The sequence below is a fragment of the Nothoprocta perdicaria genome, unplaced genomic scaffold (assembly GCF_003342845.1).
Source record: "Nothoprocta perdicaria isolate Ctin4 unplaced genomic scaffold, notPer1 scaffold_12, whole genome shotgun sequence".
NCBI lineage: Eukaryota > Metazoa > Chordata > Aves > Tinamiformes > Tinamidae > Nothoprocta > Nothoprocta perdicaria.
In genome coordinates, this window is record NW_020454316.1 from 3,390,145 (window position 1) to 3,417,269 (window position 27,125).

Sequence of the window (27,125 nt, forward strand, 5' to 3'; positions counted from 1 at the left end):
CAAGCCAGGTCTGACCTATTTGCTTTTAGTCATTTTTGAATGATCTCATTTTCTGACTTTCCATCAATGCAAACAGAGAGAGAAAGAAAAAAAGAAACACGTTTTCCAACAGCTAAAACCAACGGAACTGATAAGTATAAGATTTTATATTAAACATGATGAATTTCAATCCAAAGGGAGTATATCTGGGGACTTTTATGAGCAAATGCAGCATGTTCTGCCCATTTGCTGCTGAACACAAGCCACACGCCTGGCTGGATGGCTGGAAGCAGCTGATCTGAGTATCTTGCTTTACAACATGCCCGAGGAATGAGAGAATCCAGTAAAACTATGGGATCTGCCATGTATTATTTAGGCAGAAACCTCAGGGCTCAGACATTTGCTGCCCCAAGCCGTATGCCATCGTTCACATCTTTATATAGGGAGCATAACGAATTGCCCAGTCTGCAAATCTCCAGGATCCCAGGGTTAAATGCATTCCCAGGATCAGGGAGGAGCGACCATGGCCATATGGATATAGAAGATTTGCAGCACATGCTCGCGAGCCTGCAAGGGAGAGATGTGGGTAGAGAAAAGAGAAGTCAAAGCCAACATTTCTGCATCCATTCTGCTGTCTGACCACTGGCCTGGCCCACAGAGCCCCTCCAGGGCTGTCTCCAGCTGCTGCAGAGCATCATGTTGGAAAATTCAAAGTTGCTGCAACCTGTTTCTAGTGCTCGGCTGCCTATGGCTTGTTCTCAAAGCAGGGACTAGCAAAGGCCACATCTCCTTTCCATAGACCTTGAGCACCCCTGGAGCAGCCCAGGAGCTCGTGGGGATGGTCCTCTGGGACCGACCGCCCTGCTCCTTCACCAGGACACTCGTGACACAGTCCAAACCCTTCTACATCTACAGCACTAACCCCGTTGATCTTAAGTCCTGGCTTAGCTGGTAAAGTCTCCTCTCCGCCCGTTCTGCGCTCCCCCTTCCGGCTGCTCACGTTAGATCAGCGGCTGCAATCAGAGAAGAGCCCAGTTTTGCAGCGATTATTCCTCACTTCAAGGGCACGCCGTCAGCTTTAGAAAACCATCAGTATAACAGTTTTATTTACTTACACTCCTAATAATACCTTACAGCTTTAAAAGGTAAGGGATTTTAAAAATCCAATTTCCTTGCCCTTCAGCCCAACCAGTGCAAAAAGAAAAAAAAAAGAAAAAGGAATAGGTTTCACTTTTGCTTCTAGTCCTGCTCACTTACTAGTTTCCACATGCTCACTCACTTGCTTCACAGCCAGGAGAGGATGAATTTGTGCAGGAAATTAAAGGAAAAAAAGAAACCTGCAAAAGCAGAAAGAGAGAAATAAGAAGGCATGGAAACATTTCTATTGATTTTTTTTTTCTTTTTCTAAATACAAGTTTTATAGAAATGAAGCGTTTGCTGAATTTAACCAGAAGTCATTCAACGTGCACCAAATAATAACCACATAGAAGTCTGATGGTCAGCTATTCTTAGCAAAAGGTTACTACTGTGGCATAATCCTTGATAAAATTCAAAGTGCTCTTTTTCCTCTTAAAGCGAGGATAAGAAGAAAAATAATGCTAGAAGTAAACCTAGAGAAAGTATAGATGTCAGACAAAATTTGTATTGGCCAAAGTGAAAAATAAAAACAGGAATGCTGCAGCCTTTGGAAACAGCAACCCAGTCTCAAGGGCTCCTCTATTCCTGGTTATACTTTTGGCAGGGAATAAGGAGCAAGAGAGGAAGGGGATGCAATGTTAAAGATTTGTGCATTTTGGTGCCTTTATGCTCTGCTTGGCTTGGGTTGGGGGGAGATTTGGTGGTGGTGCTGGTGTCCCGGAACCGCTCAGTAGGACGGGACCCTCTGGCATCAAGGTGGCATGGGTAGACACAGTTTAAGACCTAATTGCTAAATACCCATCATGGATTTTCCTGTTTTCTATTCTTTTTTTGGTTTTGCCATCCCCTGGGCTGCAAGAAACTGGAGGGACGTCACCTTGCGCCACCTCCACGCTTCTCCCATGGGCTGGAGCTGAAATCCGGCATTAGCAGAACGTAGGCCTGGAATAAGGCCTCATAAAACACAGCTAGGATCGCTAGACAACCGGGAAGCACTTTGGGAGCCCAGAGGAGCCTTGGTGGGCACAAAATGCTTTGTTTCTCAGCACTGGCAAGGTTGCTCCTGGCTTTCCTTTTGCAAAGCGGCCGAGACGCTGCTCCAGCACTCACCAAGACTCTGCGGTTCTTGGTGCCGAGATCTCTACCCTCAAGTTAATCAAATGGGTGAGGAATGCAAATATCTGGAGTGTTTCTATAGCAATAAAAGTAAATGAAGATTTTAATGATCAGAAAATTACCGGTATTCCTGCTGTTTGTGTCTTCCAAGGGCACGGACCATTCTCTCTTGCAAGAAAGAGGGTACCACGTTTGATAAAAAAAGCTTTTGTGGACTCTGAGCTGTTGTTTCATCCCATTGTCTGCATTAATGCAAGGAGACTCAGGAGGAAGGGAGACAAATAGAGAGCCTGAAAGTCCCTGTCAGAGTACCACAAGTAATTGGCCATTTACGGATACATACACAGGAATAAAAAGGAACCAGAGCTAGGCTTGTAAGACGCCCATGTCTTTGGCCAGACTCACAAAAGGTGTTACTGCTTTATCCCCTCCAGCCACAGGGCAGGAGATGCTCGTCCTTGCTCAGCCCAGCATGTGAGCCGGCACCCCAAAAACATCCTGTGTTGCCCAAGGGGGCTTTAACTGATGTTCCATGCGATTTCCCAAGGGGAAACTGCTACTGGACCCCTCGGCTTTGGTGATGAGCTGCTTGGCTCAACATGGGCTGGTGAGAGTGGCCGGGGCTGCCTCCCAGCCAGGCCAGTGATAAAAATTTGTTTCCCGGTGCCTCATTTAGCGTATGATTTTCTGTTAAAACAGCTCGTGGTCCAGGCTGACTAACGCACCACCCCGTGTGGAGCCTGTGCAGCCGCTCTGCGTGCAGGGCTGCTCCCACCGAGCCGCTTCCAGAGGCTGTGGATGGCTTCCCATTGATCTCCCTGGCTTCCCATTGATCTCCCAGGCTCTCAGATGCTCCAATTCTGTTATCTGGACATCTGCAAAGCCTCCTCTGGTCTCCTCCCACACCAACCCAGGGTTTGGCTAAGCCACACTCACGTTGGCACTACTTACTCATGCAAGATGTTTCATACAGATACGTAGAGATCACTAAAGATTAAAAGAGTGAGCAGGAGCTGGTGATTTTGGCCAAATTTCTGCCAGTAAGAGCACTTCCTGAGAAGCCAACATGCCTGGATAGTTCCATCCTGGACTGCAACCATTTTGATTGACTGAGAGCATTAATTAACAGCCCTGTAAGGCCCGTGCTTCCATCAGGCATCCTGCAAGAGCTCCACATTCATGGCTGCTCTTCCTTAGAGCTTGGTCTTGACAAGACAAGGATGAGGCTCCCAACTCTCGTGGTGGGACAAACCTAAGATTTCCACAGCACTGCAGGTGGATCTCAGCATTTACTGTGTTTCTTTCAGTAAAACTTATTGCACCTGGAACTGCGAGCAGCACGGGAGCCAGGCGCCTTAAGAAATGATAATTGCAGACTTGGAGCAGCAGCCGGGAGTTGACAAAGGGACCTTTAATGCAATTCTCAACTGCTATTTTAGGATCCTTTTAACTTTTCAAATCAGAAGGTGGGGGGGAAGAAAACTAAAAAACCACCTTCTACCACAGAGAAATTTCTTCAGCTTGTTCTCAGCCCAAAGGTGAATTTTTGTGTGTGTGGAAGAAGCTGAAGAAAATCCATTCAGCTGTTTCAGAGGTTTCAGAGCATGAAAGCGACATCTGGATTAAGGATCAAAATGAAAAAGAAATTCCCTTTGCTCATCAGAGTCAAAACGGAGTTTGGTTCCATGCTTCTGCATTGGCGAAATGGGAGCTCGTGCCCTATAGAGGCTGCCTGGTGCCGCTCTGCTTGGCGTGGGGTGCAGGTTGTGTTGCAAACCTGAAATTGGGAGGGATGGGGACATGGGTATCTAGGAGCAGTGCTTGCCCTGGGTGGTGCACGAAGAGCAAGGCTGTGACCGCTGAAAACAGACACCGTGAGAGCCAGCATCAGTCATGCCGAGCGGGACAAAGGCTGGGGATGCTGCAGGAGGAACCCAGCAGCATCCAGCCCCCCAAAACCCAGGCCGCGGTGCTGCAGCGCCCCGTCTGCCCCTCACCACACATGCAAACCAACAAGGGCGTCCGATGCGGGGAGGTCGCGGCGCTGCGTGCCCCAAGGTGCCGCTGGGGTTGGGTTTGGGCCCCGCGTGGCGCTTTGCTGTGCTCGGCGCTGTGCTATAGATGGCAGTGCAGGATGGAAGTTGCAGCCCTGCTCACGATGCCCGGGCGCGCGCGGGCAGCTCGCCCCAAATCCTGGCGTTGGGGCGAGCTCGAGATTGTCACCTTGTCCTTGGTGATAACGCGAGGCCCTGGAGTTACGGTGCCTTTGCTGGCAGACATGACCAGGAAGCTCTGCAAATCTATAAGAAAATAGAAACACCCAAATTCGCTGGCGAGTTTGGCCGTGATGCTCTGCTGCAGGAATATTTTGCATTGCAGAGGACCGAGAATCTGATTTCTCTTGCTCTTTCTCACTACCTCGGTGGAAATATGCTGTTCATACCAGCATTTTCTCACTGCAAATAAAAGCATACATATTCTCTGCATCCCACTAGCATTTATATGGACCCTAACATCCATAGAAAAGTACCCATTTGGAGCAAGCTTTGCCCATTTTGGTCTCCTTTTGCACAGCTCCCTGTATTTAAAGCAAAGAAAAGCAGCAAGATTCAACTCAGCTCTGCGATGGAAAATGTATTCCTAGCAGGGACGGCGATGCTGCCAAAGAGATCGTGTCAGGAAGTGAAAAATATCATAAACAATTACAGCAAGATGTGCCTGAAAAATCCCTGCAGGTACCCAGCTGCATCTGTCGATGCTTGAACACCTTCAGAAACCTGGCCACCGGCCGACTGCTCAAGATGTTAAAAATAAATTAAAAGGAAAAAAAAAAGACAGCAGTAAAAAAAGCTGAAGAAAGGCAAATTTCTTCTGCTGCCAGCAAGATGAACGGGAAAACTAATTTTTCTACTAAGTAGGAGGGAGGATGTGGAATGAGCACCGTGGTTGGCCTCTGCTTCCCATACTGGGCACACGCAGCTTTGGTGACTGGAGGAAGTGGCAGATGATGCTCATGGTCCATCTTGTGTCACCTTCAACCAGCTGCCTGACCAAGAGATCCCCAGGGCTCATCCCGCAGCTGGATGGATGGATGGATGGACGGAGCAACGTTGCTGTCCTCAATGGGGACGTAAGCAGCACTTCTCCCTTGCAGGATTTTAATGTGATCTCGCTCATCGAGAGGATTCAAATGACAGGAATGAATGGCAGCAGCCAAACTCGTGGCTCCGTAGTCTGATGAAGCGCTGCCCTGGCACATCCATCACTCCCTCCTGCTGTCAGGAGGGTGCCCGGCTCGGCGAGATGAGTCTGATTTTCTTTTACAGTGTTTAAAAAAAGAAAAAAGGGTAAAAAAAAAATAGAAATAAGCACCTGTCCTCCAGCCTGACTGCTATATAAGGATACCTTTGAAATGAGGCGCAGCTAGATGTGCCCAAGTGGCGTTTTGTCTCTGAGCAGGTAGGACAGGACCGTGCCTAAATAAGCACGGGTGAAAGGCAGCAGTGGGGGCAAGGACCCACCAATGCACTATCACCCTGCAACCCGCTTCTATGTGGGTGCCACCCTGCCAGGCCAATGTGAGGGCTGCAGAGAGGGATTTGGGCAGAAATGCAACGCTCAGAGCCTTCCAAAGGACCCTAGCAGTGAAGCCAATTGCTTCCACCCTTACTCAGATACCCAGAGCCCTAGGCAAGGATTTAGTGTTGCCCACCTTGCTCTGCCTTCCCAATCTGCTTTCCCTGGGCTACACCCGAGCACGACAACCACTGCACAGCCCTGCTGCACTGAAAACCCCAGTGAACATCCCCCGGGAAGGGGGACGCATCAGCGTTTTCCCAGCGCGCCTTGTCTGCCAGGACGCAGCACCACGGTCCGCACTAATTATGAGACACTGATCCCATTATTACGGGGGAAAATTACACAGTGCTGGGAAGAGCACAACAAAACGTAGCCGAGCAGCAAGCTGCAAATGAGGTGGAAATGATGTCTCTTGTGTGCGCTGGGCCCGGAGCTGCTAATTCAACGCTTCTGAGGACAACGAGTTCCCGCGTGGAGAGGGAGCAGGAACAATCTTGCGGTTGGAAATTATCCCTCTTAACAAAGATATGATTGGGAGTAAACAGAATAAATCATCTGCCTGTTCCTCTTGGATAGTAGCGCCTATGCACGTGACAACAGGGACGTCTGAGCTGGTCCTAGGAAAAGGGGTCTCCTTGAACAGCCAGTTTTGGCTGTACTGGGTATTTCTGTCCCTACAACCCCAATGCACCAGAGAGACTCAGCTGCGGGCAGGTGGCATCGCAGGCTCCATGGCACAAGGGGCTCTGTCCACACACACGAGCATTGGTACCGGGAGCGGCTGTTTGCTTCCCGCCTGCTTTTTGGTCCCTTTCCAGTGCCACCTTTTGGGCAAAGGCACGGGAGCCAACACGGAGCAGCTTTGGCCAGCGCCAGCTTCCGGAGTCCAAGATTAATGGGAGTGACTGGAAGCCTCATCAGGCCTTGTTTGGGACATTTGAAATCCCCAATCAAAACCTGTCTGACTCATAGCCGTGTGCTGGCACGGCTTGAAACTTGTTTGGGTAGCAAAGGGCAGAGCTTGTTTCGAATTGCGTTATAAAACCCTGGGTGTTTATTGCAGCAGGCCATGATGGCACTGCCAGCTTGCTGACCTTGCTGCTCCCAATGACTTTGGACCGATGCAGCTGGAGCACCCAGAGCCAGCGGCTTTCGGGGATACGTTGGAACCCCTTGGTGGTGGAAATTCCCTGGACTAGCCAGGGTGCTGCAAGGTCCTTGGGAATGAAGCTGCCCTCTCCCATCCCAAGCCCTGCGCAGTGGTGGTTGCACAGGTTCTGGAGTGAACCGAGATCCTGATGAGACTGACAGGAGAAAATCTCCTTCTTGGAGGTGCACCTTCTCCCCCATCTCAGAGGCACCTATGGGAGACTCATGCTTATGAGGGAAACAAAGCTAGGAGCTCTCAGCATTTGCTTCCTAACCCAAGTTGGGTGTTTCTCAAGATCCCACCAAGTCCTCTGCATGGACCTGCCATCAAAGAGCCCTTGTCCATGGAGGAGGACAAAGGCTCTCAGGCTGGATCTCAGCAGCCAAGCCAAAACCCACCCTTTACATCAAGACCATGACACCAAGCACTCCTCCTTAACCCCTCATTTGAGGAGACCACAGTGGTGGTTTACAGCATTAGTCATTTTTCAGATATTTACTTAGCTTTTCCTTGAGGACAGATCCACTTGCCCATGAAAAGGTGACATCTCCTTCCTCACCGATGTTTTTGCTTCACATACAGCTTCATCTGTTGGCTGGTGATAATGAGAGCTCCACTCCTATTGATTTTTTTTGAACTTGTATAGCTCTGAAACCCTGTAGATATTGCATGGACTTCGGAACGAGATAAGAAAAGGTAATCGTGTTTGCGGCCTCTCCAGCCCTTTAATTAATCTCTGCAGCCAACTCTCATCTACAGTTGCAGGCCCTTAGAAATACTGACTGCCTCTTCCAAACATTCTCATTTTGTACAGAAATGTATGGCTGCTCGAGGTAAATCAGCTCCTCATTGGCATTTTAAGTTCTGACACAATCTGTTTCCTTAATAGAGTTGAGAATTTCCTTGGCTCTGCTAAGGAGAGCTTCCTCCCCAGGACCAACTGCTGAGCAGCTCGGTGCAATGGGCCGGGAAATGGAGAAATAGCCACCAGACTTCTGCTAAAACAGCAGTCTCCCTTCCTCAGTGCAACCCTAAGGTGGCGCAAAATAGAGTCAAAATAAGGTGTAAAATCCTGAGCGAAGGCAACAGAGATCAGAAACGCTGGGGGTGCAGCCCAGCATTCCAAGGAACCTGATTTGCCTCCAATTTCATTTAAACTTGCCGTGTTTGGCATAAAGTAGTAATTTAGATGGGATGCCAGACCTGCACTCCTGCAAATCCCTCTTCCAAGCAGAGTCAGTCCTGCAGCGACAGGGGCAGCAATGCCAGCCGCGAGGTCCCTCAGGGATGTCCATATGATCCAGATATCTGGTCCCCAAGGCAGAACATCCCCCGTGCTTGGGGAGTTGGGGGTAAACAGGGCACAAAGCCACCCTGGGAGCACGGAGCAGCTCCGCAGCGGGACACACAAGCGCATCCCCTCGCCCTGGCCGTCTCTGCGAGCTCTCCGGGGCGCCAGCAGGCTTTATGGCTCGCACGCGTTATTAGTGCTTCACGAGTAAATAATGCCATATTTCACTGCTCGGAGCTGGCAACGCCGCAGTAAAAAAGCTAAAGGTGGAAAAGCACCAGAAAATAATTTACGGGTTGGGGAGGGGGATGAATTTCCCATCACGTCAAACTCGGGCCAGGATTTACCACCATGCCCTTCATTCTGGGTCTCTGCCCGACATTTTAAAGGTCTTTGTCACACACCGAGGCTCGGGCTGAAGGTTACTAGGAAGAGTGCGAACTGCTGTGGGTACAGGAAGAAGAGCCAAGAATATTTTGGGGACTCTATGGAGCATTTTTGCTGCAAAGCAGCTCGGCCTGAGAGAAATCAGTGGCCAAAAGCAAATATCCCCTTCTGCATGGGGAAAGGATAAAGTGGAAGGAGGTTCAATAGGGCTGGGCTCAGTGTTATTTCTGAAATTCCTATTAAATGCCTAAGTGGATGCAAAGGCAATGAGAGCTGCCTGGATGAACTGAGCGGTGGTGGTGGTTCTGTGCTGAAAATCCAAGCCAGAAGCTCAGGGCCTCTAAGTAGGGTCTTGTCCTCTTTTTCTCCCAGGTAAGCAGCACTAGGCACTCAAGCTGACTGCAAGGATTACTCCTTGTGATATGTAAATATATGGATGTATATAAGGGCTGCAGGATATATAAAGCCATAAAGTTTGAGGAAAAGGTTTGAAGCTGCCCTCCCTATCTCCACTTTTTTTTCCTCTCCACTCCCTCCTGGAGATCCTGGTGCACTGCTGTGCTCATGAGCACAACTGTCAGCCTTGGAGAACAAGGGTTTTTAAGCTATTTACTGCTATTTCAGTCCATGCCATTTACACCCGTATTGTTGGATTTACCCCTGTGCTTGCTGAGGAGACAGGGGTGCCACTGGTGCTCCGACCACGGCAGCTCCATGGGGTAGGGATGAGGACGAACACAGACACGCCCCTCTGCTTTCCCATCCCTCCCTTGGGATTTTCCAGACCTTTGGAAACAGCTCCATGTTGTCACCCGTTAAACACCCAGAGCAAACTGCATGTGCAGAGCGGCCCTGCAGCAAGGCATGTGACCGGAGCCGGGGCAAGACAGGGCCAGATAAGCCCAGGGACACTTTGAGCTGGGTCCATGCTCCCAGTGCATGAACCCAGTTAACATCTCCCATTTAATCTGCGCTGGAGAAACTGCGGCTCTGCCCCGCCGCCCCAGCCCCTTCTTGCCTTTTCTCTGACCGTGCGGTTATCTCAACACAAACACACTCCAAACGTGGACTTTTCACAGGCCAATCCAAACAATAGCCCAGGTACCAGTGCTGACCTCCACACCCAGATATTTACTGTGCCCAAGATAATTTTAAGGGCCGATTCTCAAAGCAATCCCTGTTTAAACTTACCAAAAAGAACTGCACTGACTAAGCTGAGACTCCTGTGCACCGCACAAATGCTATTTAGTCAACAGCAAGGCAAGCATCAAGATACATGGTTAAGTGATAGGAAAAACATCCTCATGGAAATTATTTTTTTTATTGCAAGTTTTATCATTGCAGGTAGTTGGAAGCAGAGCAAGCGGCTGGCCAGAGGGACAAAGAGCTGACCAAGGTGGTTTGGACACACCTGTATTCATCTTGGTGCATAAAGAGGCTGTAGGAAAGCCAAGGGTTGTCACCGCAGCCCTGTCCTCTACAGCAGGATGCCCGACCAGCCCATTCCCAGGTTGAAGCTGCGAGGGATTTCCTTATTCTTGCTTCACACACTCTCATGTGACGCTTTGTGTGAGAAACTTGGAGTATCTGGGGGTGAGTAATCGGCGTTGTCACTGCTGAAAGATCCGTGGCGGGGATGGAGCCGAGCGCTCTCGCTGCACCAGGCTCGACACGCACACGTGGCACTCGCTTGGGCAAGAGCGTGTCCAGGCCACGCTCGTTGTGACGTTCAGAGCCAAAATTACAGGGTGAAAACACAACACTTATTTGCATGCAATCAAGCCCATGAAAGGAGCCTCTCTGTTTTTAGGGGAAGTTGCATGACTGTGCACCTTGTACTGCGAAAGCATCTCTCTAGTTTTCACTTGTCCAGGTTTACTCCGTTGTTCCCATTTTCACAGAATGGCTGAGGTTGGAAGGAACTTCTAGAGCTCATCTAGTCCAACCTTCCTGCTCCAGCAGGGACACCCAGAGCACAGGGTGACATCCAGGCGGGTTTTGAAGACCTCCAGAGAAGGAGCCTCCACAGCCTCCCTGGGCAGCCTGTTCCAGTGCTCTGGTACCCTCACAGTGAAGAGATTCCTCCTCACATGGAGATGGAACCTCCTGTGTTGCAGCTTTCACCCCCTACCCCTTGTCCTGTCACTGGCCACCACTGAGAAGAGCTTGGCCCCTTCCTCCCTACATTCCCCCTTCATGAACTTATCCATGTTAATCAGATCCCTTCTCAGCCTTCTCTTCTCCAAGCTCAACAGGCCCAACTCAGTCTCTCCTCACACAAGAGATGCTCCAGTCCCTTAATCATCTTGGTTGCCCTCCGCTGGACCCTCTCTAGAAGCTCCATTTTGGCAGCAAACAAAATTTGGGTCCCATTTTGGGACAGACCCTGGCCGAAATTTCATTGCACCCCAGGCAAGAAGCCCTGCGCAGTCCCAACAGGATGCAAGTTCTTCCCTTTACGAATTCTCACCTTATTCTGCGAGGCTGAATTGGGAGAAGCTCAAAGCTACAGTCGCATTGAAACAGGCAAAAGAATAGACTGCTGAGAGTTAATTAGCTATCCAGACATGATGGAGCTTTTATAGCTGTCATTTCTTATAATGAAAAGGCATATAATCGGGTATTGTAAAGATTATGAAGGCAGATTGGTACATTTCAGAGATATTACTTTAACTGAAAAGCGTCTGAAAAAGTGTCCTAGTTTCTGCAGTGCTCCAGAGCTCAGGATACGGAACAAAACATCCAGGGGAATTAATTACGTTTTTGTTGAGATTTTTAGCAAGCTTTTTTTTTTTTTTTTTAAATCCCAAGGAAAACGGCGTACAGGAGGGCATCAGTCATCTATACATAGAACTGCATAAAGTATCATTAGAAACCCCACAAATACATTGTGGGTTTTTTTTTTTTTTTTTTTTTAATCTAGCTGCACTGTATCAATATTTTAACCACAGGCAACAAATGTTCATTATGAAGTGTTTTCCTGCGGGTAACTAAACCATCACGTGTCAGGGAAAACAAGCAGTTGCCTTCCCACATCTGCCTTTGCAGAAAGCAACCGCCTCACGTTGTTATGGCAGAATTGCTCTGGTAAGAAGTTTATTTTAGTGCTTGCTCTCCTCTGATCAACATTTTGTCTAGTCCCACCTTGCATTGTCTCAGCCTTCTTTTAAAATTCAGAGCGCAGCAGGAAGCCTCCTAATGCTAGGAATCCTGCTCCTTCCCAGCCCAACGGCACCGCATTTGTCTCTGGGTCAACATCGTAATTTAAATAGTTCATCCACCTGCATTTATTGCCCAGCAACCACCATCCAGCCCAACCAAGTGCTTGGGGAACAACCCAGCCAAGCTCTGGAGGGCCCAGGACACCAGGCACGACGGACTTCCCCATCCAGCCCAGGAACCCATGCCTGAGCTGGGCTCAAAAACCACCTTCCAGCCCAGAAGGGCACTTGGGTGCAAGTGCTATAGCTGCCTTCCTCCTTGGCTTGCACCTTGGACTTAAGGTCCACGAAGCACCTTGGACTTAAGGAAGGGCCAAGGCACAATCTACAATAATGGCCCTGAGATGTCCCACTGGTTCATCTCTCTAATTCATCCTCTAGGAAAAGAGAAAATTAAATAAACTTATTTTAGTTCACGCTTCCACTTAAACAAGCTGAATACATTTCATCCTAGCCAAAGTAATCTTGCCACTAACTGTTCTTCTAGAATATCCTGAATTATTTATCAGAACTGAATCAGAACCAGTCCTGCTCCTTGCCAGGTTAGTTCTTCTCCAGTGCAGAAGCCTGTGGTCTCTCATACAGGCGTTCTGTGAGTCCTGCCACAATTACTAGCATTATCCTGCTCCCTGTATGCAGAGTTTAAGGTATTCCACAAAGACACAGCTCCCCAGAGGCTGTTCTAACGACCACTGCAGATTCCCTACGATGCATAGTCCTTCCTTGGGAACCACTGACCAAGGCCCGGAATCAGCTCAACAGAATCTCTTTTAGGATCATACTTCAAGTGAGTTGGACCTAAAAATTCAGCCTTACCCAGCTGGCCCCTCCTGCTTCCTTTGCAATCCTTTCCATCAGCAACACAAGGTGCTACCTGCTGTTTGAAAACCTATAGCTCTTTCTCTTCTGAGCAGTTCCTTCTCCTCCACACCTGTGTCCCAGGCATAACTGCTATTCCCTCGTGTTTGTGCTAGCCCTACATCATTAGGTTTTACGGTTTGTGAAAGGAATACACGTTCTTCCACCTTTATTGCCTAGTCCCCAGCCATTATTGCTCACAAAATCCCTCTGGCTCATGCCCTGCTCAGCACCTGGATTAGGAGCTCTGCTTTCATTACACTACAGATACCAATGCGGTGCTCCTTTGCTTTCCTGAAAGCCATTAATCCATTAATCTGAGCTACTTAGCAGCATTAAAGTGGAAAAGCAGCTCAATTCTCTTCTGGATTTGTTGCAAAGTTTGGCTTTTCGTACCTGTCACCCTCAGCCTGCGTCTCTCCTTGAAGCTGGTGACAACACGGGAATTGCCATATGGCGCAGCAGCCTAAAGCCCTGGGGTGAGCACTGCCTCTACCCTTAACATCACATGGTGTGTAATGCTGCCATGCAGGAATGAGACAGGCTCTGTCACCAGAAGTGACATTTCCACAGGTGTGACTGCAACCCCTGCTTAGGACCTCAGTTTTCCACCTCTGGAGCAGAGTGTCCTTGCCTGCAGCTGTGTTCTCACATTCCCAAAAGCCAGAACAGGGTGTGGTGGGTTTGGAAACACTCTTGAGAAGCAGAGTACACCTAAAAGCCTGGCAGAGTGAGGAGGAAGACAGGTCTAAATGACCCAAACAGATGGAATGGATAACCTATGGGAAGGAATAGAGGCAAAGGAAAGGGAAAAATCTCAGAAGCAGTAACTGCATTCTGGTGTCTCGTTCCCATAAAATTCTTAATTTCTTCACTGTCAGAAATAATGTCCAACTTCCATTTTCAAGAACTATCCCCCCTTAAGTTTCTGAAAAGTGAAGTCCTATATTTAGGGAGATTGCCTCAAGCCTGGTTTTCTAAGGCAGTGAGTCTTGCCTGTTTGTGTATCAAATAAGCTCTTGCATCTCCTACCCCAAATAATAAGCCCCCTTGGGTAGCTAAAAAATAGGCCATGAGGTAGAGAGACTCTAGTTGTGCCTTCTCTAACCTTCACTACCCCCTATTAGACATCAGAGAATCCATAGGATTGCCATTAGCAATCGAGGTCCCTTAGTGAGATCATTGAGAAAGCTGTTTGAAACCAGACTCTCTTTTCCTTGCTTTGTATTTTTGTCCCCCTCCACCCTTTTCTTCCCCTCCCTCTCCTCTTCAGTGTTCCGTTTCCCACTTCTCAACTCATTTTGTTGCCAAAGAAGAGCAAGCAACAGGGAAGGCAAAGTGAATTTGCTGTAGCCTCTTGTTTTCAGTGAGAATCAGGGACACCACTGTCCTTTCCTGACATAGATTTATGAGTTTTACAACTCAGCTCTCTGGCAGAGAAAATGCATTTTGCTGCCGGACAACAGGACAGGTTTGCTTTTGGGTTTCCTTAATGCTGAGACTCTATGGTGACAAGGGGACCTGCTGTGGGTTATTGGCACTGGTCTTTACCAAGCTGGGAGCTGTACGTGGCTCTTCCAAACAGGATGAGCCCCTTGGAGCCTCATGGGCTGTGCTGAGATGGGTCCCACATCAGCTCCTGGATGGATGGTGCAGTCCCAAGAAAGGGAAGGGAAGAGAGTGGTTGGGTTTGGTGCTGGTGTCATCCTTCATTGGAGGAACATGAACACACAAGCTGATATTTATCTTCCTTTCCAGGAATGGAGGGCAGGAAGATGCCAAAACACCTCTCAGACCTGCCCCTTCTCCAGAGGAAAGGGAGGGTTTAGCCAGGCCATCATCGAACCATTATGTTTGGAAAAGACCTTCAAGATCCTTGAAGACCAACCATAAACCTGTCAGAATCATGCTTGCTAAACCACGTCCAAGTGCCTCATCCTGCTGTCTTGCTTCAGCCCCCGGTGCTGGCAGCTCAAGCACAGCCATGACCTAGGACTAAGGGATGACAACTTTGATAGAAAGCCACTGAGGGCATAACCCCAGCTCTGAGCTGGGCACATCATGTGGATGCCAGTCAGTCATTCCTGGGTCACTGACTTTCCTCTGGCAGAGGTCAATGGAATCAGACTTTTGTTGTTGTTTTTAAATCTGTCAGTTCTCTCAAAGATTTTTTCTTTTAAAGAAAAAGAAAGAAAAAGGTATATTCTACTTGCCGGTGGTAAAAAGTCCCCACTTCACCAGCAGTGGGGCTTGGCAACAGCCTGCTTGCTTTCAAGGGCTCCTGGAGCTTGTTCTCACCTTTTTTATTCATTTATTTTTTATTTTATTTCCTCCTCAGATAAACTGTATTACCCATTTCCTCATATGGCTGGTCAAGAACATTTGGTGACTACTAAAGTCAGCTTTCAAGGAAACAAACAAGATACACAAAGGGGAACTTGTCAAAAAAAAACAAGCACTAGTCACTTGACAGACTCTGAATATAAAAGCACGTCGTTAATCACATATTATCATGATATAGCCGTGCCAAGCAAGGTACAACCCCAAAAAAGGCTTACATAATTATGTCATTAACTTGCCCACTCATGTCATAAACCGGAGCAGACCGATTGTTACAAATTAATCTGCAACTGGTTTGTGTCTGAAGTTTGGGGCATAGGGCAGGCAGAGGTGAAACGAGTACAGATGTTCCTGAGATAAGGCTGGATGACGGCTCTCAAACTCGTTTTTTTTGTCAGGACATGGATCGATAGCCACATATCAGTGAGCCCATCAATCACGGCAGTACCCTTGGAAGTAACGGCACGTGCTGTTCCTAACACTTGCAGCATCCAGTAAACTTTCTTCTAGGGAGGTTGGCCCTGCTAACATGAAGGAAATTGCTCATTTTAAAGTTATGAGCCAAGCCCTAAAGGTGCTGTAATGTGCTTCTGTGTGAGTCATATATCCTCTTGCCCTTATATTGTGACCACTAATATCAAACACCATCAAGACGACCAAGTCTCCTCTGCCACCATAGTCCTCTCTCACCAGATCCATGCCTATAGGATGCCTCTGCCCCATCCCTGGGGGAAAAGCATTACAAACCTCTTGATTCTCCCTTTGATCATAGCCTTTTCCAGGTGCTGCAGAAAAATACTTTCATCTCCCCAAATCATAGTGTAAAGCAATAATTTTCTTATAAACTATTTGCACATGAGTCAGCAAGCAAGGAGCCCTCCAAGTTTCCTGCAGCCTATTGGGGTGACTGGGGCAAGTCGGGCACTTGTTAGAAACGGTTTCTGACCAGCACACACCCAAGCAGGCAGTCCCTTCCCAACATGTGCAGAAACAAAGATATTTTCAACTAAATCCTACGTTCTGCCAAAGCTAATTCAGCTGCCAGAAAATATCTTGTCATGCAGTACTCCAATAACCTTTTCGCTTTTCTTTTCCTTACTCTTCTGTAAACCAAGTCTGACACCTGCTTGGGGATTTACCTTTTCACTACAACTTGGTTTTATTTATTTTTGGTGTGGGAGCCCGGGAGCCTTACCCAGCAGAAAGGCAGTTATTAGTGTTATAACAGACACACAAATGGGAACTCCTGATAATTTATACATCAAGTAGCTTGTATGGCCTTGGACGTTCCCACCAGCATGCACCTGCAAGCGGAAATGTATTACCTGGATTATCATAGTTTGCTACCTTTGCCTTTCACTCCTCCTCCTCAGTGACACAGAGACAGCCCCTCAATCATATGACCAAACACAAGAGATTACACATTACAAAACGCTCCGACTTCCCCCGGCCAGAGGGAGAACCACGGCGTGCCCGAGCTGGGAGCAGGCGAGGGAAGAGCCGGGATGAACCTCCTGCCATCCTTCTCGTTTGAGACCTGGGCCCTCGTGCTCCTTTTTGTAGCACTCCTGACACTGTGAGTAAAATGTCCTTTACTGCTTCTTTCCTCAAGCCATTTTCCTGTTGTCATTGCTCATTTTAATGTGACTCACCTGATGAAGCGCAAACAGGTAGGTGCAATTCCCAGCCTCGGTAACGAGGCATTGGCAGAAGACCCATGTGGACGTATGATCTAGAGATGCACATGGACACAAGGTCCGTTGGGCGGCTTTGCACAGAAGCAGAGAGTCTGAGGAAGCCTTTGCTGGGCTGGCTGGCTAAGAGCTGCCCTATGGAGGAGTGTAGGCAGCAAAAGATGCTGCTACCTGACCCGCAGAAGTAGAGAGCAGCAGAAAGCCAGTAGGGAAAGAGCATCACTCAGGTCACTCTTACTCTTCCTGACTCCTTCAGCAGCTTGAGACTGCTCCATGCACCAAAACCTGCTGCTAGGGCGATGCTCGTCAGGAGCGAGACCCCAATGCGCCCGCAGTGCTCATGCCCCAAGGCTTTTCCTCCCTCGCTCATAGGAGAAGAGAAACCCTCTGTGAGGCCAGTTCTCCAATTCCTAGCTTTTTCAGGAAAAAGCAAACCCAAACATTGTCATACAGAAACATACCTTGGTGCCATAGAAGCAGCTATACTATGAAAAGGACTTTCCTCAGCTCAGCAAACGCTGCTCCAAGTGACAGCTTAGCCAGGCCAGCATCGTGCGTGCCAAGGGCTGGGCTAACAGAGCTCTGACCATGTTGACAAGCCCTTAACAAGGGACAGCCTGTTTCTCCCTGTGAACCTTAGTGATTAACGCAGTGCACATGAGCTCACTTCATTTATCTGCCCTGGTGAAGTTTCAGCTGCCACAACTCACTAATTTTTCTGCCTTCTGAAACGTTCTACTCTTTTTTTTTTCTTTGAGTTCCTTCCTGTGATTTGGGCTGAGAGTCATTTGTACCACTCGAAGAGTTGTTTGGGGCAGGCTCGTTAAAAATCTTCTGTTATCTGACCCAAAGCTGCCTATTTTGGTGTCTCTGGTCATGCCCACCTTGCTAGCTCCCTGCCTCCTGCAGCCACCTGCTTTTTCTTGCAAGGGACAAACCCGGGGGCTCGTGCTCTGGTGTCTCAAAGGAAACAGAAAATCCCCCACCCGTTCATGCCAGGAGGCTTCAAACCCCTTTGCTCCTGCCTGCAACAGCATTATTCTGGTTCACAAATGAACGAATTCGAGGCATTTCTGGCCCCTTTCCCTCGCGAGGTGATGTAACCGCTATTCTCTGGCTTTGCACTGAACGGCCCTGCTTAGACTGCAGAAAAGTGTGCAGGTTTTAGCCACAGGAGTGTTCGGCTCTGCTGTCCTGGCTGCTTCACTCATTCCTTCAAATGAATTCAGCCTATTCTCCATTCCCATGGCACATCTGGGCTCTGCAAATGGTCAAACCTTGGTCCTCCTGCAGCTCTAGCTGCCTCTGAACACTAAAAACGAGTGTCCATAGACTCTTTGCATGGAGCAGTGAATTAAATCTAGAGGGAAAAGGGTAAAATGGAGACAGGGCGAGTTTCAGGCAACGTCAGCACAAAGCAGAGGGCCCCGAGGTAGAGGCAATAACTCCATAGCTGCCCAAAAAGGTGCTTCAGAGGAAAGAAATCTGCAAAACTGTCAATAAAATCTAGTGAGAAAATGACCAGGACTTCATGACACGCTGCTGGGCTAAGGAGGAGAACAGTAAATGAAATGGAAGTGTAGTCTGACAAAAGCCATGCTTGGGACCTCACTTCTGGCACTGCTTTGATTTTGCTGCAATAAAAATATGTAAGCTTGGTGTGTGTTCTTCCATCCCTCTTTACTGCTCCTCCTCTCGTTGGCAAGGAGCTCTTCTTTCGCATTTTGCTAAGGGCTGTGAGGTCCTCTCTCTACTGCAGCATCTATTCCTTTCTATTCCTTGCAAAAGACTGTTTTTTCCCTCAAAGCCATCTCTTGGAAGATCTGTGCTGCAGCAGTGAGGCTTGCCATGTTTATTAAGTAGTTTTAGTAGTTTTTTAAAGCATAATATTCCATTGGGCCATGTTTTTTTTCCAGCTTGGCCTGGGTTTGTGTTGGGGAGCTCCCAGCACTCAGTTGCCTCTCCTATCTTTCAGATATGGGATCTGGCCGTATGGTTTTTTCAAGAAGTTAGGCATTCCTGGGCCAAGACCTTTGCCTTTCTTTGGGACATGCCTGGAATACCGCAAAGTAAGTGATGGAAGCCTCCCAGAGCACCTGTCTTTGCTGACACAGCCGTAGCTGGATGGGTGCAAGGCAATGATAAGTTATCTACCGATGCCAAGCCCTGCTCTGGTGCGCGGGCTGGGGGCTCCCTCTTGATTTCCTCTCTAAATTGCCTTCCACAGGGTTTCTTGGAGTTTGACAATGAGTGCTTCAAGAAGTATGGGAACGTCTGGGGGTGAGTATTTGTTGGAACCCATGATCTCTTCCTAAGGGAAAACCAGAATCCATTGAAAGAGCAGGAGAACAAATGCAATGGGAATCATCAGCTTTCTGCAATGGCAATCGTGTTGCTGGTCTCTCACGGTCCCAGTGCGTGGTGATGACAAGGGGCAGGGGGTGCTGACAATCGCTCGCTCTGATTGCAGGCCCGTGCCACTGCCATGCCATGAAGGAAATTCAATTGCCTTGTATGGCTAGGTACCCTGGCTATAAATGTCTTAAAGCACGTGTAAAAGGCTTTATCAAAGCATATAGAAAAAGTGCTATTTACTTAAGGGAGAGTTTGGAACTGGAAAGACCTGTTGTTCGGGTTTAAAATAAGCAGCAAGAATGAGTGTGAACTCCCAAGGGTGAGACTATAAATAGGTCCAAGGTCCGGGGCCTTTCTCGTTTTCTCATCCTCACTTATGACCATACAAAGGGCTGTGGTTCCCAACACCCCAGCCCGGGCATTTCCTATGGCTGCTATTACTACTGTGATAACTCGAGCTACAAACTCACTTCTGTAATGCAGCCCTTGGTCCCCGGAGCAAATTTTTACAAAACGTTGCAAGTTTGGAAAAGCCATCTTCACATGATGGGGAAAATGTGTAGTTCCGCTTAGGCTTGATCTGCTGGAAGAGAGTGTTCAGAACTAGCTGCCAAAACGGAGCCCAAAAAGGAGAATAAAGGTTTTATCTCCGAGGATATTTCAGTGCTGTCAGCACAAGCCTCCAAACGCCCAATTCAAGACAGTGGAAGGGGTCGAACAAGTTTCCTTCTGATACGGTAACGTGGTTAAGTGCCTGGAAAAACACCGAGAGTCAAGGGAGGAAGTGAAGCCACTTGCTTCATTTAGTATTGGCTCCTTCCAGGGATGGAGCCCTGCTCATTTCCCAGTGAATTGGGGAGGTTTTCCACTCTTTACCATGTACAGAGGGGTCGCCTGGGAGTCCTTTTCAGCTCTAATTTCTACATGTAGGCGTTTGCTCCCCAGCAAGGATGGAGAAGCGTTTCCTTAGCCCGTGCTGCATCCCAGCTGTCAGCAAAGAGCTGCTCTGCAGCCTCCCGTCCTTGCTTAGCCCTCTGCTCTCTCCTCCAGGTTTTACGACGGCAGGCAGCCCGTGCTGGCCGTCATGGACCCCCAGATCATCAAAGCCGTGCTCGTCAAAGAGTGCTACACCACCTTCACCAACCGCAGGGTAAGTGCAGGGGCTCTGCGAGGCAGCAGTGTCCAAAGCACCGAGCAGAGCAGGCAACAAGCCACCGACCAGGCTCGTCCCTTGGGACGCTGTGCGGCTGCACTGCTGGGATGACAGTAAATGGCCACTAAATGTCACTGTTCCCCTGCTGAACCTGAGCTGGGGGCACCCGCTGCCCTGCCTGGGGAATGTTTGCCTGCTCCTTGGGCGAGTTCAGCCCTCATGCCAAGAAATGAGGGGTGAATTTGTCCGTCCAGGTGAGCAGAGGGACCCTGGGGCTGCCCAAGGGGGTGCAAGCACCGACCTGCAGCTCCCAGCCTGAGCAAGCAACACATTCGGTTGCTTCTTCTGGAAAGGGACCTGGTCTCTTCAAGATGCTTTACTTTATTCCTGGAGAATCTAAGCCTTGGAAGAGCCCATTTGCAAGGCCCTAGCCTGCTGCCAGGAATAACTGCGCAGTGAATTGCACGTGGCACTTGCACCCTTGCCAAGGAGGGTGCAAATGTCCTGGCCTGTGCAGGACTCTGACCTTGCCTTCCTCCTTGCAGCACGTGGACCTGGCAGGGGTGCTCACCGATGCTGTCTCGCTGGCCGAGGACGAGCACTGGAAGCGGCTTCGTACCGTGCTCTCCCCAACCTTCACCAGTGGGAAGCTAAAGGAGGTAAAACACTGCAAATGAAACGGGAAATTTGGGAAACCAGGCACTCGTGGGCTCAGATAGTCACAGGGGTTCGAGTAGTCCAGTCAAAGCCTCTCACCTAAACTGGCCTGTTTAATTTATGCTTCCTAATATAAACAGCTTTTTTTTAAAGCTTTTTTCCCTTAAAAAAAAAAAAAAGCTTAAATTAAAGACTCAATGGAAAGATCCTATTTGTTAGTATTCATGAAACTGTCTGCAGTCTTTTGTAAGCCTGTCTTGAAGGAGTAAAATGCCCCACACTGAAGCGGCCGGCTCGGGCTTGTTTTGCAGATGTTTCCCATAATAAAGCAATACGGGGAAGCCTTGGTGAAAAACCTCCAGAAGGAAGGGCAAAAGGACCAGCCTATAGACATAAAGGAGTAAGTAACTGCTAGGAGCAGCAGGCTGCGTGGCAATCTCGTTAGCAAGTGCTGTGGTTCGTTCATTACTGGCAATACATGTCGCTCTCTTGCTAGAGCCGACTTCTGAAAAGAATAGCTGGGCTAGCTGAAAGGGAAATGGGAATTTCCAATGGGAAATATAATAGCAAAGCCTCCTGGAGGCGGAGACCCTCGAAAGAGCCTTTGAAGGGGAGTCAGATGGCCAGAAAGGTGCTTGAGCACAAATCTCTTTGGGCAAATCCAGTTCTCCCCATGATTGCCCACGTTCTTCAGGCTGCCTCGGTACATGCAAGGTTCCCAACCCACACATGACCCTGCAGGACACTTTTCCGTCTCTCTAGCTGGGCTCTGCAGAGGGAGGAAGGCTGAAGATGGCCCAGGTTGCCCTCATCCACCCTAGTTTCAATAGTGGGGGTTTGGGAAGGGTCCTCCAAGAAGCTCACAAGTTCGAGGGTCACACGTGGGCCTCAGGAACCTGCTCACAGAGCCACGTGCTGTCTAATGGCCCCAGAAAGACTCTCTTCAAAGAAAGACTTCAAAAGTCATTCATTATAAATGCTTCCCTGTTGCCAGATAGCCAACATCCTTTTCAAGAACAGGAAAGAAGGCCTTCTGAGAATTTCTTTTTTAATGGGACACCGGCATTACTCATGTATTCCACATATTTAACCCCAGCACGCCTTTTCTGTCTTTTCTCAGGATCTTTGGAAGCTACAGCATGGATGTTGTCACCAGCACCTCATTTGGCGTGAACATTGATTCCATGAACAACCCCAAGGATCCCTTTGTCCGAGAGATGAAGAAGCTCGTCAAGTTTGACTTTTTTGATCCACTCTTCATTCTGCTATGTAAATGACTTTTTATTTTTAATTGAAAACTTCATTTAGGTGTTGCAGAGTACCATCAAGTTGTGCCTTTAGGAAGGGTGTCAGACACTGGTGCCTCCTATCCATTAGCAGATCAACTCCTACTAAGGAGCTTTACCGTTTAGGATGGAAGTCCTGGCAGCTCTTGCCTTCCCATTTCCCCACTGTTAGCCTCATGCTAACAGTGGAGAATGGAGATAAGATTGGAAGTTGGCTACTTATTATTTTTATCAATAATCAAACGATGCTGGTGAAGCTTAGTGGGCTAATGTAAATAATTTGATTAAATAATCACGACCCACTAACAGCATCTAGCTTTACTGCCAGATAGAAGATAGCACACAGGGAAAGAGTTCAGGTGATATCCACCTGAGCGCCTTGAAACAGCAATGGAAAAATACAGTGCTTTAGGGTAAAAGGTTCAAGTAAGCTTTTCTTTTTTCTCTCTCTTTTTTTTTTTTTAAGGGAGGATTATTAAACAGTATTACAGAAGTGATCTTTCTTCCATACATAGCATAGGAAAAAAACGCTACTAAAATCTCTCCTAGCCTTTGGTGTCCACAATGCAAGAACCATGTGAACCTACTAGCCAAGATCTGAAGAAGGGCTGGAAAAAGGTCCTTGAAAAAGAGGCTCAAACACGAAGCTAAAGAAGAGCACTGCTATCCAAAATGTGCTTCCTGAAGGAGAACAGAGTGGGGCTCATAATTAGATGCACTTTCCTAGCAGTGGAATAGTTTAGTGGTGATGGTGATTAACCTTAAATCACTTACAACCTTAAATCAAGACTAGACAGATTGTTAAAATGCAGGGAAAATCCTGATCTATGGAGAGAGGAGGTTCAGGTGCTGTAGATGTTATGAATTTCTAAGCAAGCTCAGGATGCAGCCTCTGTATTGAAGGAAATGCTCTAAAGAGGGCTTGAAACTATTTGTATGAGCACGACACGGCAGCAAGTAGCCCAGCCTGAAAGGTTTTCAGAACTTGAAGTATTTCTGTGCCGAGCCACATTGCTCTTGTAGTGCTGCACAATGCACAGAAGTGACCTGGGCTCAGAAAACAGAGCCTTAATATAGCAGATGGCAAATACTTGGCACACTTTGGTTGTCTTTTAAATAAAAATGATGCCCAGTTCAGATATGTCCAGTTCACAGGAACTTGAGGGTTGTGTCAAGACAACTAACCGAAGGAGAAAAGAAAAAGAGCACATCCCAGGTGAAATGAAAAAGGAATCAAGAAGGAAAATAAGTTCTTGAGAATGTTATTACTTCCTTGCCAACAGCCACAGGGATCTTATGAGATAACGTTTGCTTACAGTGTGTCACTTCATTCTCAATTTATTTTTCAGTTGTTTGCCCATTCATTGGTCCTCTTCTTTCCAAGATGAATGTAAGCTTCTTCCCCAAGGATGCTGTAGATTTCTTCATGAGGTCTATCTCCAAAATTAAGAAGGATCGTGAAAAGGAGGCACACCAGGTAAGACAGCAGGAACCTGCTTGTGGCAGAAAATGTCTTCTTTTCAATAAGCTCAATTAAAAAGTAGTTAAGGTGAAAATATCAAAGGTGAAGTCCAATGAGTTGACAAGAAACCAAAGCTACTTAACCAGAGACACTTGATAGAAATAAGCTCTCCCTTGATCGGTTATGCAGAGGAGCACAATGGACTTTGTATGTCCATAGCCTGAAGCTAAATCCTGATGAAAGATCAAGAGAACTGGATTAGGGCTGGGTTTGCAAAACTTGAAATAAATCAAGAGACTAAGACACTGATCATCCCTGGAGAAGATTAGGCAGAGGAGAAGAGAGGGAAAGAAAAGAGTAAGTAGTATAATGCAGGAACAGGAGTACTGCCTTTTCCAGGATTGTAACTTCCCTTACCTCCTTTCTCAAAAGCAAAGGTGCTTCCTGGCAAAATGTTCCCTCTTATTCCTTTTTGTGAGGTTCATTTACAAAACGTGGCTCTCCAAACCAATGTCTTCATAGAAAGCACAGATAAGTTTCCAAAATTAAATGCAAGTGTTGGGTTTTACGACAGGGAGATTGCACCCATTTTGGGGACCTCTCAGTCTAAAATACAGAGTTCAGGCTATTAAACCTATTTATTTGAGTTGTCCCTGGCTCATTTATCACAAAAGAAACCCTCCTGCCTTCCTTCTCAGGGCAGAGTGGATTTTCTGCAGATGATGATTGAATCCCAAAACTCAACCACTCGCAGCAACGATGGCACGAATCACACCTATAAAGGTAACAACCTCCAGAAACACGTGACGGGAGCAGGGGTGGAGGAGACCACAGGTAGATGTGTTTCCTAGAGAATAGCTACCACCCTCTCCAAGAAGAACAAAAAGAACCAACCAGCTCCAGGCAGAAGCCTGGGCAGCCACAGCAGAGCCCTAAACTGGTTGGAAACCCACCCTGTTCTTGCAAGGACCCTTAATTCCGCTTAAGGTTCATTTATTCCCTTCTTTCACAGGCTTGACTGACACGGAGGTCCTGTCCCAAGCATTTATTTTCATCTTTGCTGGGTACGAGCCCACCAGCAACACACTTTCCTATCTGGCGTATGAACTGGCCACACACCCTGACGTCCAGAAAAAACTGCAGGACGAAATCGACTCTATTTTGCCCAATAAGGTAAGGGACTCTTGAAAGAAGGCAGAGATGATCATCACCCAGGTATCTTCTCTCTACTTCAGGTAGGACAACCCTTTTCCTGAATATCCTTCCCTGGAATCTTCCAGAATCATTCCAGGTTATGCAGGAAAACTCAGCTCAGTAAGGATTTTATTTTGGTAGCTGCAGACTTACCTCCAAGAACTTCCTTTGGGGGCATAACATGAAGCTGCAGTCGTAGAACATGCCATGACTCTGTGGCAGCCAGGACTCCAGAGCAGCCTCTCTATCCCGTCTTACCTTGGTTCATTTTAAGCTTTCTAATGTTAAGCTAAGTCATTTCAGGACTTAGTGATCTCAGTAGTCATTTTAGGGAAATCTAATCGTCCCGCCTGGTCACCTTTGTCCTGTTGCTCAACAGGCTCCACTCACGTACGATGCAGTGATGCAAATGGAATACCTTGACATGACGGTGAATGAAACCCTCCGGCTCTTCCCTCTTGGAGGACGACTCGAAAGAACCTGCAAGAAGAGCATAGAAATAAAGGGCGTGACCATTCCCGAGGGGACTATTGTTATGATCCCACCCTACACCCTGCACCGCAACCCCGAGCACTGGCCAGAACCCGAGGAGTTCAGACCAGAAAGGTACCATGCACATAGTGACAGCAAAGAAATACCCTGCTGCTCTTTCTCAGATACGGCAATTAATTCTTAGGTATTAGCCTCTAATGAATAGGCACCTAATAGTGGCTATTTTTCCTTCCCCCAAAAATACCAGCTTGAGAACTTCCGTAGTAATGGGAGAGATTTTTTTCAAAAGGAGATGAGCTTTGCCTTTAGGGCAGGATTTCCAATATAGGCTTACTGGGAGACTTATCCTGGCACTTCACAACCTCCTGTATGACATTTTCTAGCTTACTGACAACGTGTGCCTAGATTGATAGAACTCTTTATAACCGTAACTACTTGTAGTAGTTAATAATCCTCAAAGCTGAGCCTGTTTCCCTCACGCAGGCTTTGCTATGAACACCGGCACTGATCTCTGTTCTCTTTGAAGTCGTAACTTTTCCATAGTTCATTGCTTTTGTAAATGGTATATTCCTCTCAAGGTTCCCATCCAGACCGAAACCGCAGGCTGCTCTCTAAAGAAGTAAATACATAGATAAAAGCAGAGCTTTTTGATTTCTTGCTTCCTTCATTCTATGTTCCCCTATCACGTCATTACCCAGGTTCAGCAAGGAGAACAAGGGGGCCATAGATCCATATACGTTCCTGCCCTTCGGAGCGGGTCCCAGGAACTGCATCGGGATGCGCTTTGCTCTCCTGACTCTGAAAGTGGCCATCGCCATCCTGCTGCAACACTTTGACTTCCGTACCTGCAAGGAGACTCCGGTGAGGAGCCCATACCCTATTCCAAAACCCCTATAAAAAAGCTGGGTGTCTTGGTCATAACTTGACCAACTTGACCATGTTGACATAACATAACCTAGGGTTAATGCTTATTAAGATATACGGCTTTGCACTTTCAAAGAGGGTGGGTGCCTCTCTCTAGCATAAACAGTTGCAGGTGGGTGACAGTGGGACCGGGGGAAATTCCAGGCTAGGAGTCCATTTAATTGGCCCAATGCCTTCCTAGGAGGTTGAAAGAACAACTCAAGTCTGCAGAAGTTTATTTCTGTTTATATTATATATTGCGTTTGTGTGGCTTTACATGACTTTTCCCTCTCTCTTCATGTTACAGATCCCTCTCGAGCTGAGTTCACAGGGATTCCTAAAACCCAAGAAACCTATTTTTCTGAAGCTAGTGCCTAGGACAGAAGCATAAAATCCAGAGGATTTTGCAACAGTCCTCCAGAATCTGATGGATCCTGTGCCAACAAGGATTCACACACCTCAGGAAAGCTCTTGCATACGTATACAGAAGAAGAGCTCTCATTAATTCTGGAGGCAATTCCCACATATTTACCCCCAAACATAGCTACCAGCAATGTACTGGGAATCACTGGGCAGTGGCAATGTGCAACCATCCTTGTTTTGGTTGCAGAACACGGGAAATAAATCCAACCAAGGAACTGATCAGCCACTCACTTCTAGGGGGACTTCTCCATCTGGAGAGACAGTCACATCCAAGAGAAACAAGGGTGATGGAAAGGGAAATCACTAGACCTAGCCAGGCAGAGATGGGGGTGTTCTTCTTGGGTATTAATGCTTCAGGGGTTGGGTGTTGTATAATTGAGCTGACTGGTGTGAGACTACATCCTAGCTACCAAACCTCTCTTTTGCCATGTGTTAATTAAACTGAAGT

At 47.7% G+C, this 27,125-nt stretch overlaps 1 protein-coding gene across 1 annotated transcript; it reads left to right on the top strand.

Moving 5' to 3' along the window:
• Positions 1–16,508: 16,508 nt before the first annotated feature.
• Positions 16,509–27,021, top strand: LOC112959868 (cytochrome P450 3A9-like). The gene is made up of 13 exons (XM_026053986.1): positions 16,509–16,634; positions 18,728–18,821; positions 18,980–19,032; positions 20,158–20,257; positions 20,806–20,919; positions 21,229–21,317; positions 22,038–22,186; positions 23,553–23,680; positions 24,364–24,448; positions 24,678–24,838; positions 25,239–25,465; positions 26,050–26,212; positions 26,562–27,021. The coding sequence occupies exons 1-13, from the start codon at positions 16,564–16,566 to the stop codon at positions 26,643–26,645; spliced, it is 1,518 nt and encodes a 505-aa protein (XP_025909771.1). The 5' UTR covers positions 16,509–16,563; the 3' UTR covers positions 26,646–27,021.
• The last annotated feature ends 104 nt before the right edge of the window (positions 27,022–27,125 follow it).

Excerpts from the sequence above, each read along its gene's own strand:
- LOC112959868 (XM_026053986.1), top strand. The coding sequence starts at position 16,564 with ATGAACCTCCTGCCATCCTTCTCGTTTGAGACCTGGGCCCTCGTGCTC. Across the intron at positions 18,822-18,979 it reads CATGCCTGGAATACCGCAAA|GGTTTCTTGGAGTTTGACAA; the intron begins GTAAGTGATGGA and ends TGCCTTCCACAG. Across the intron at positions 20,920-21,228 it reads CCAGTGGGAAGCTAAAGGAG|ATGTTTCCCATAATAAAGCA; the intron begins GTAAAACACTGC and ends CTTGTTTTGCAG.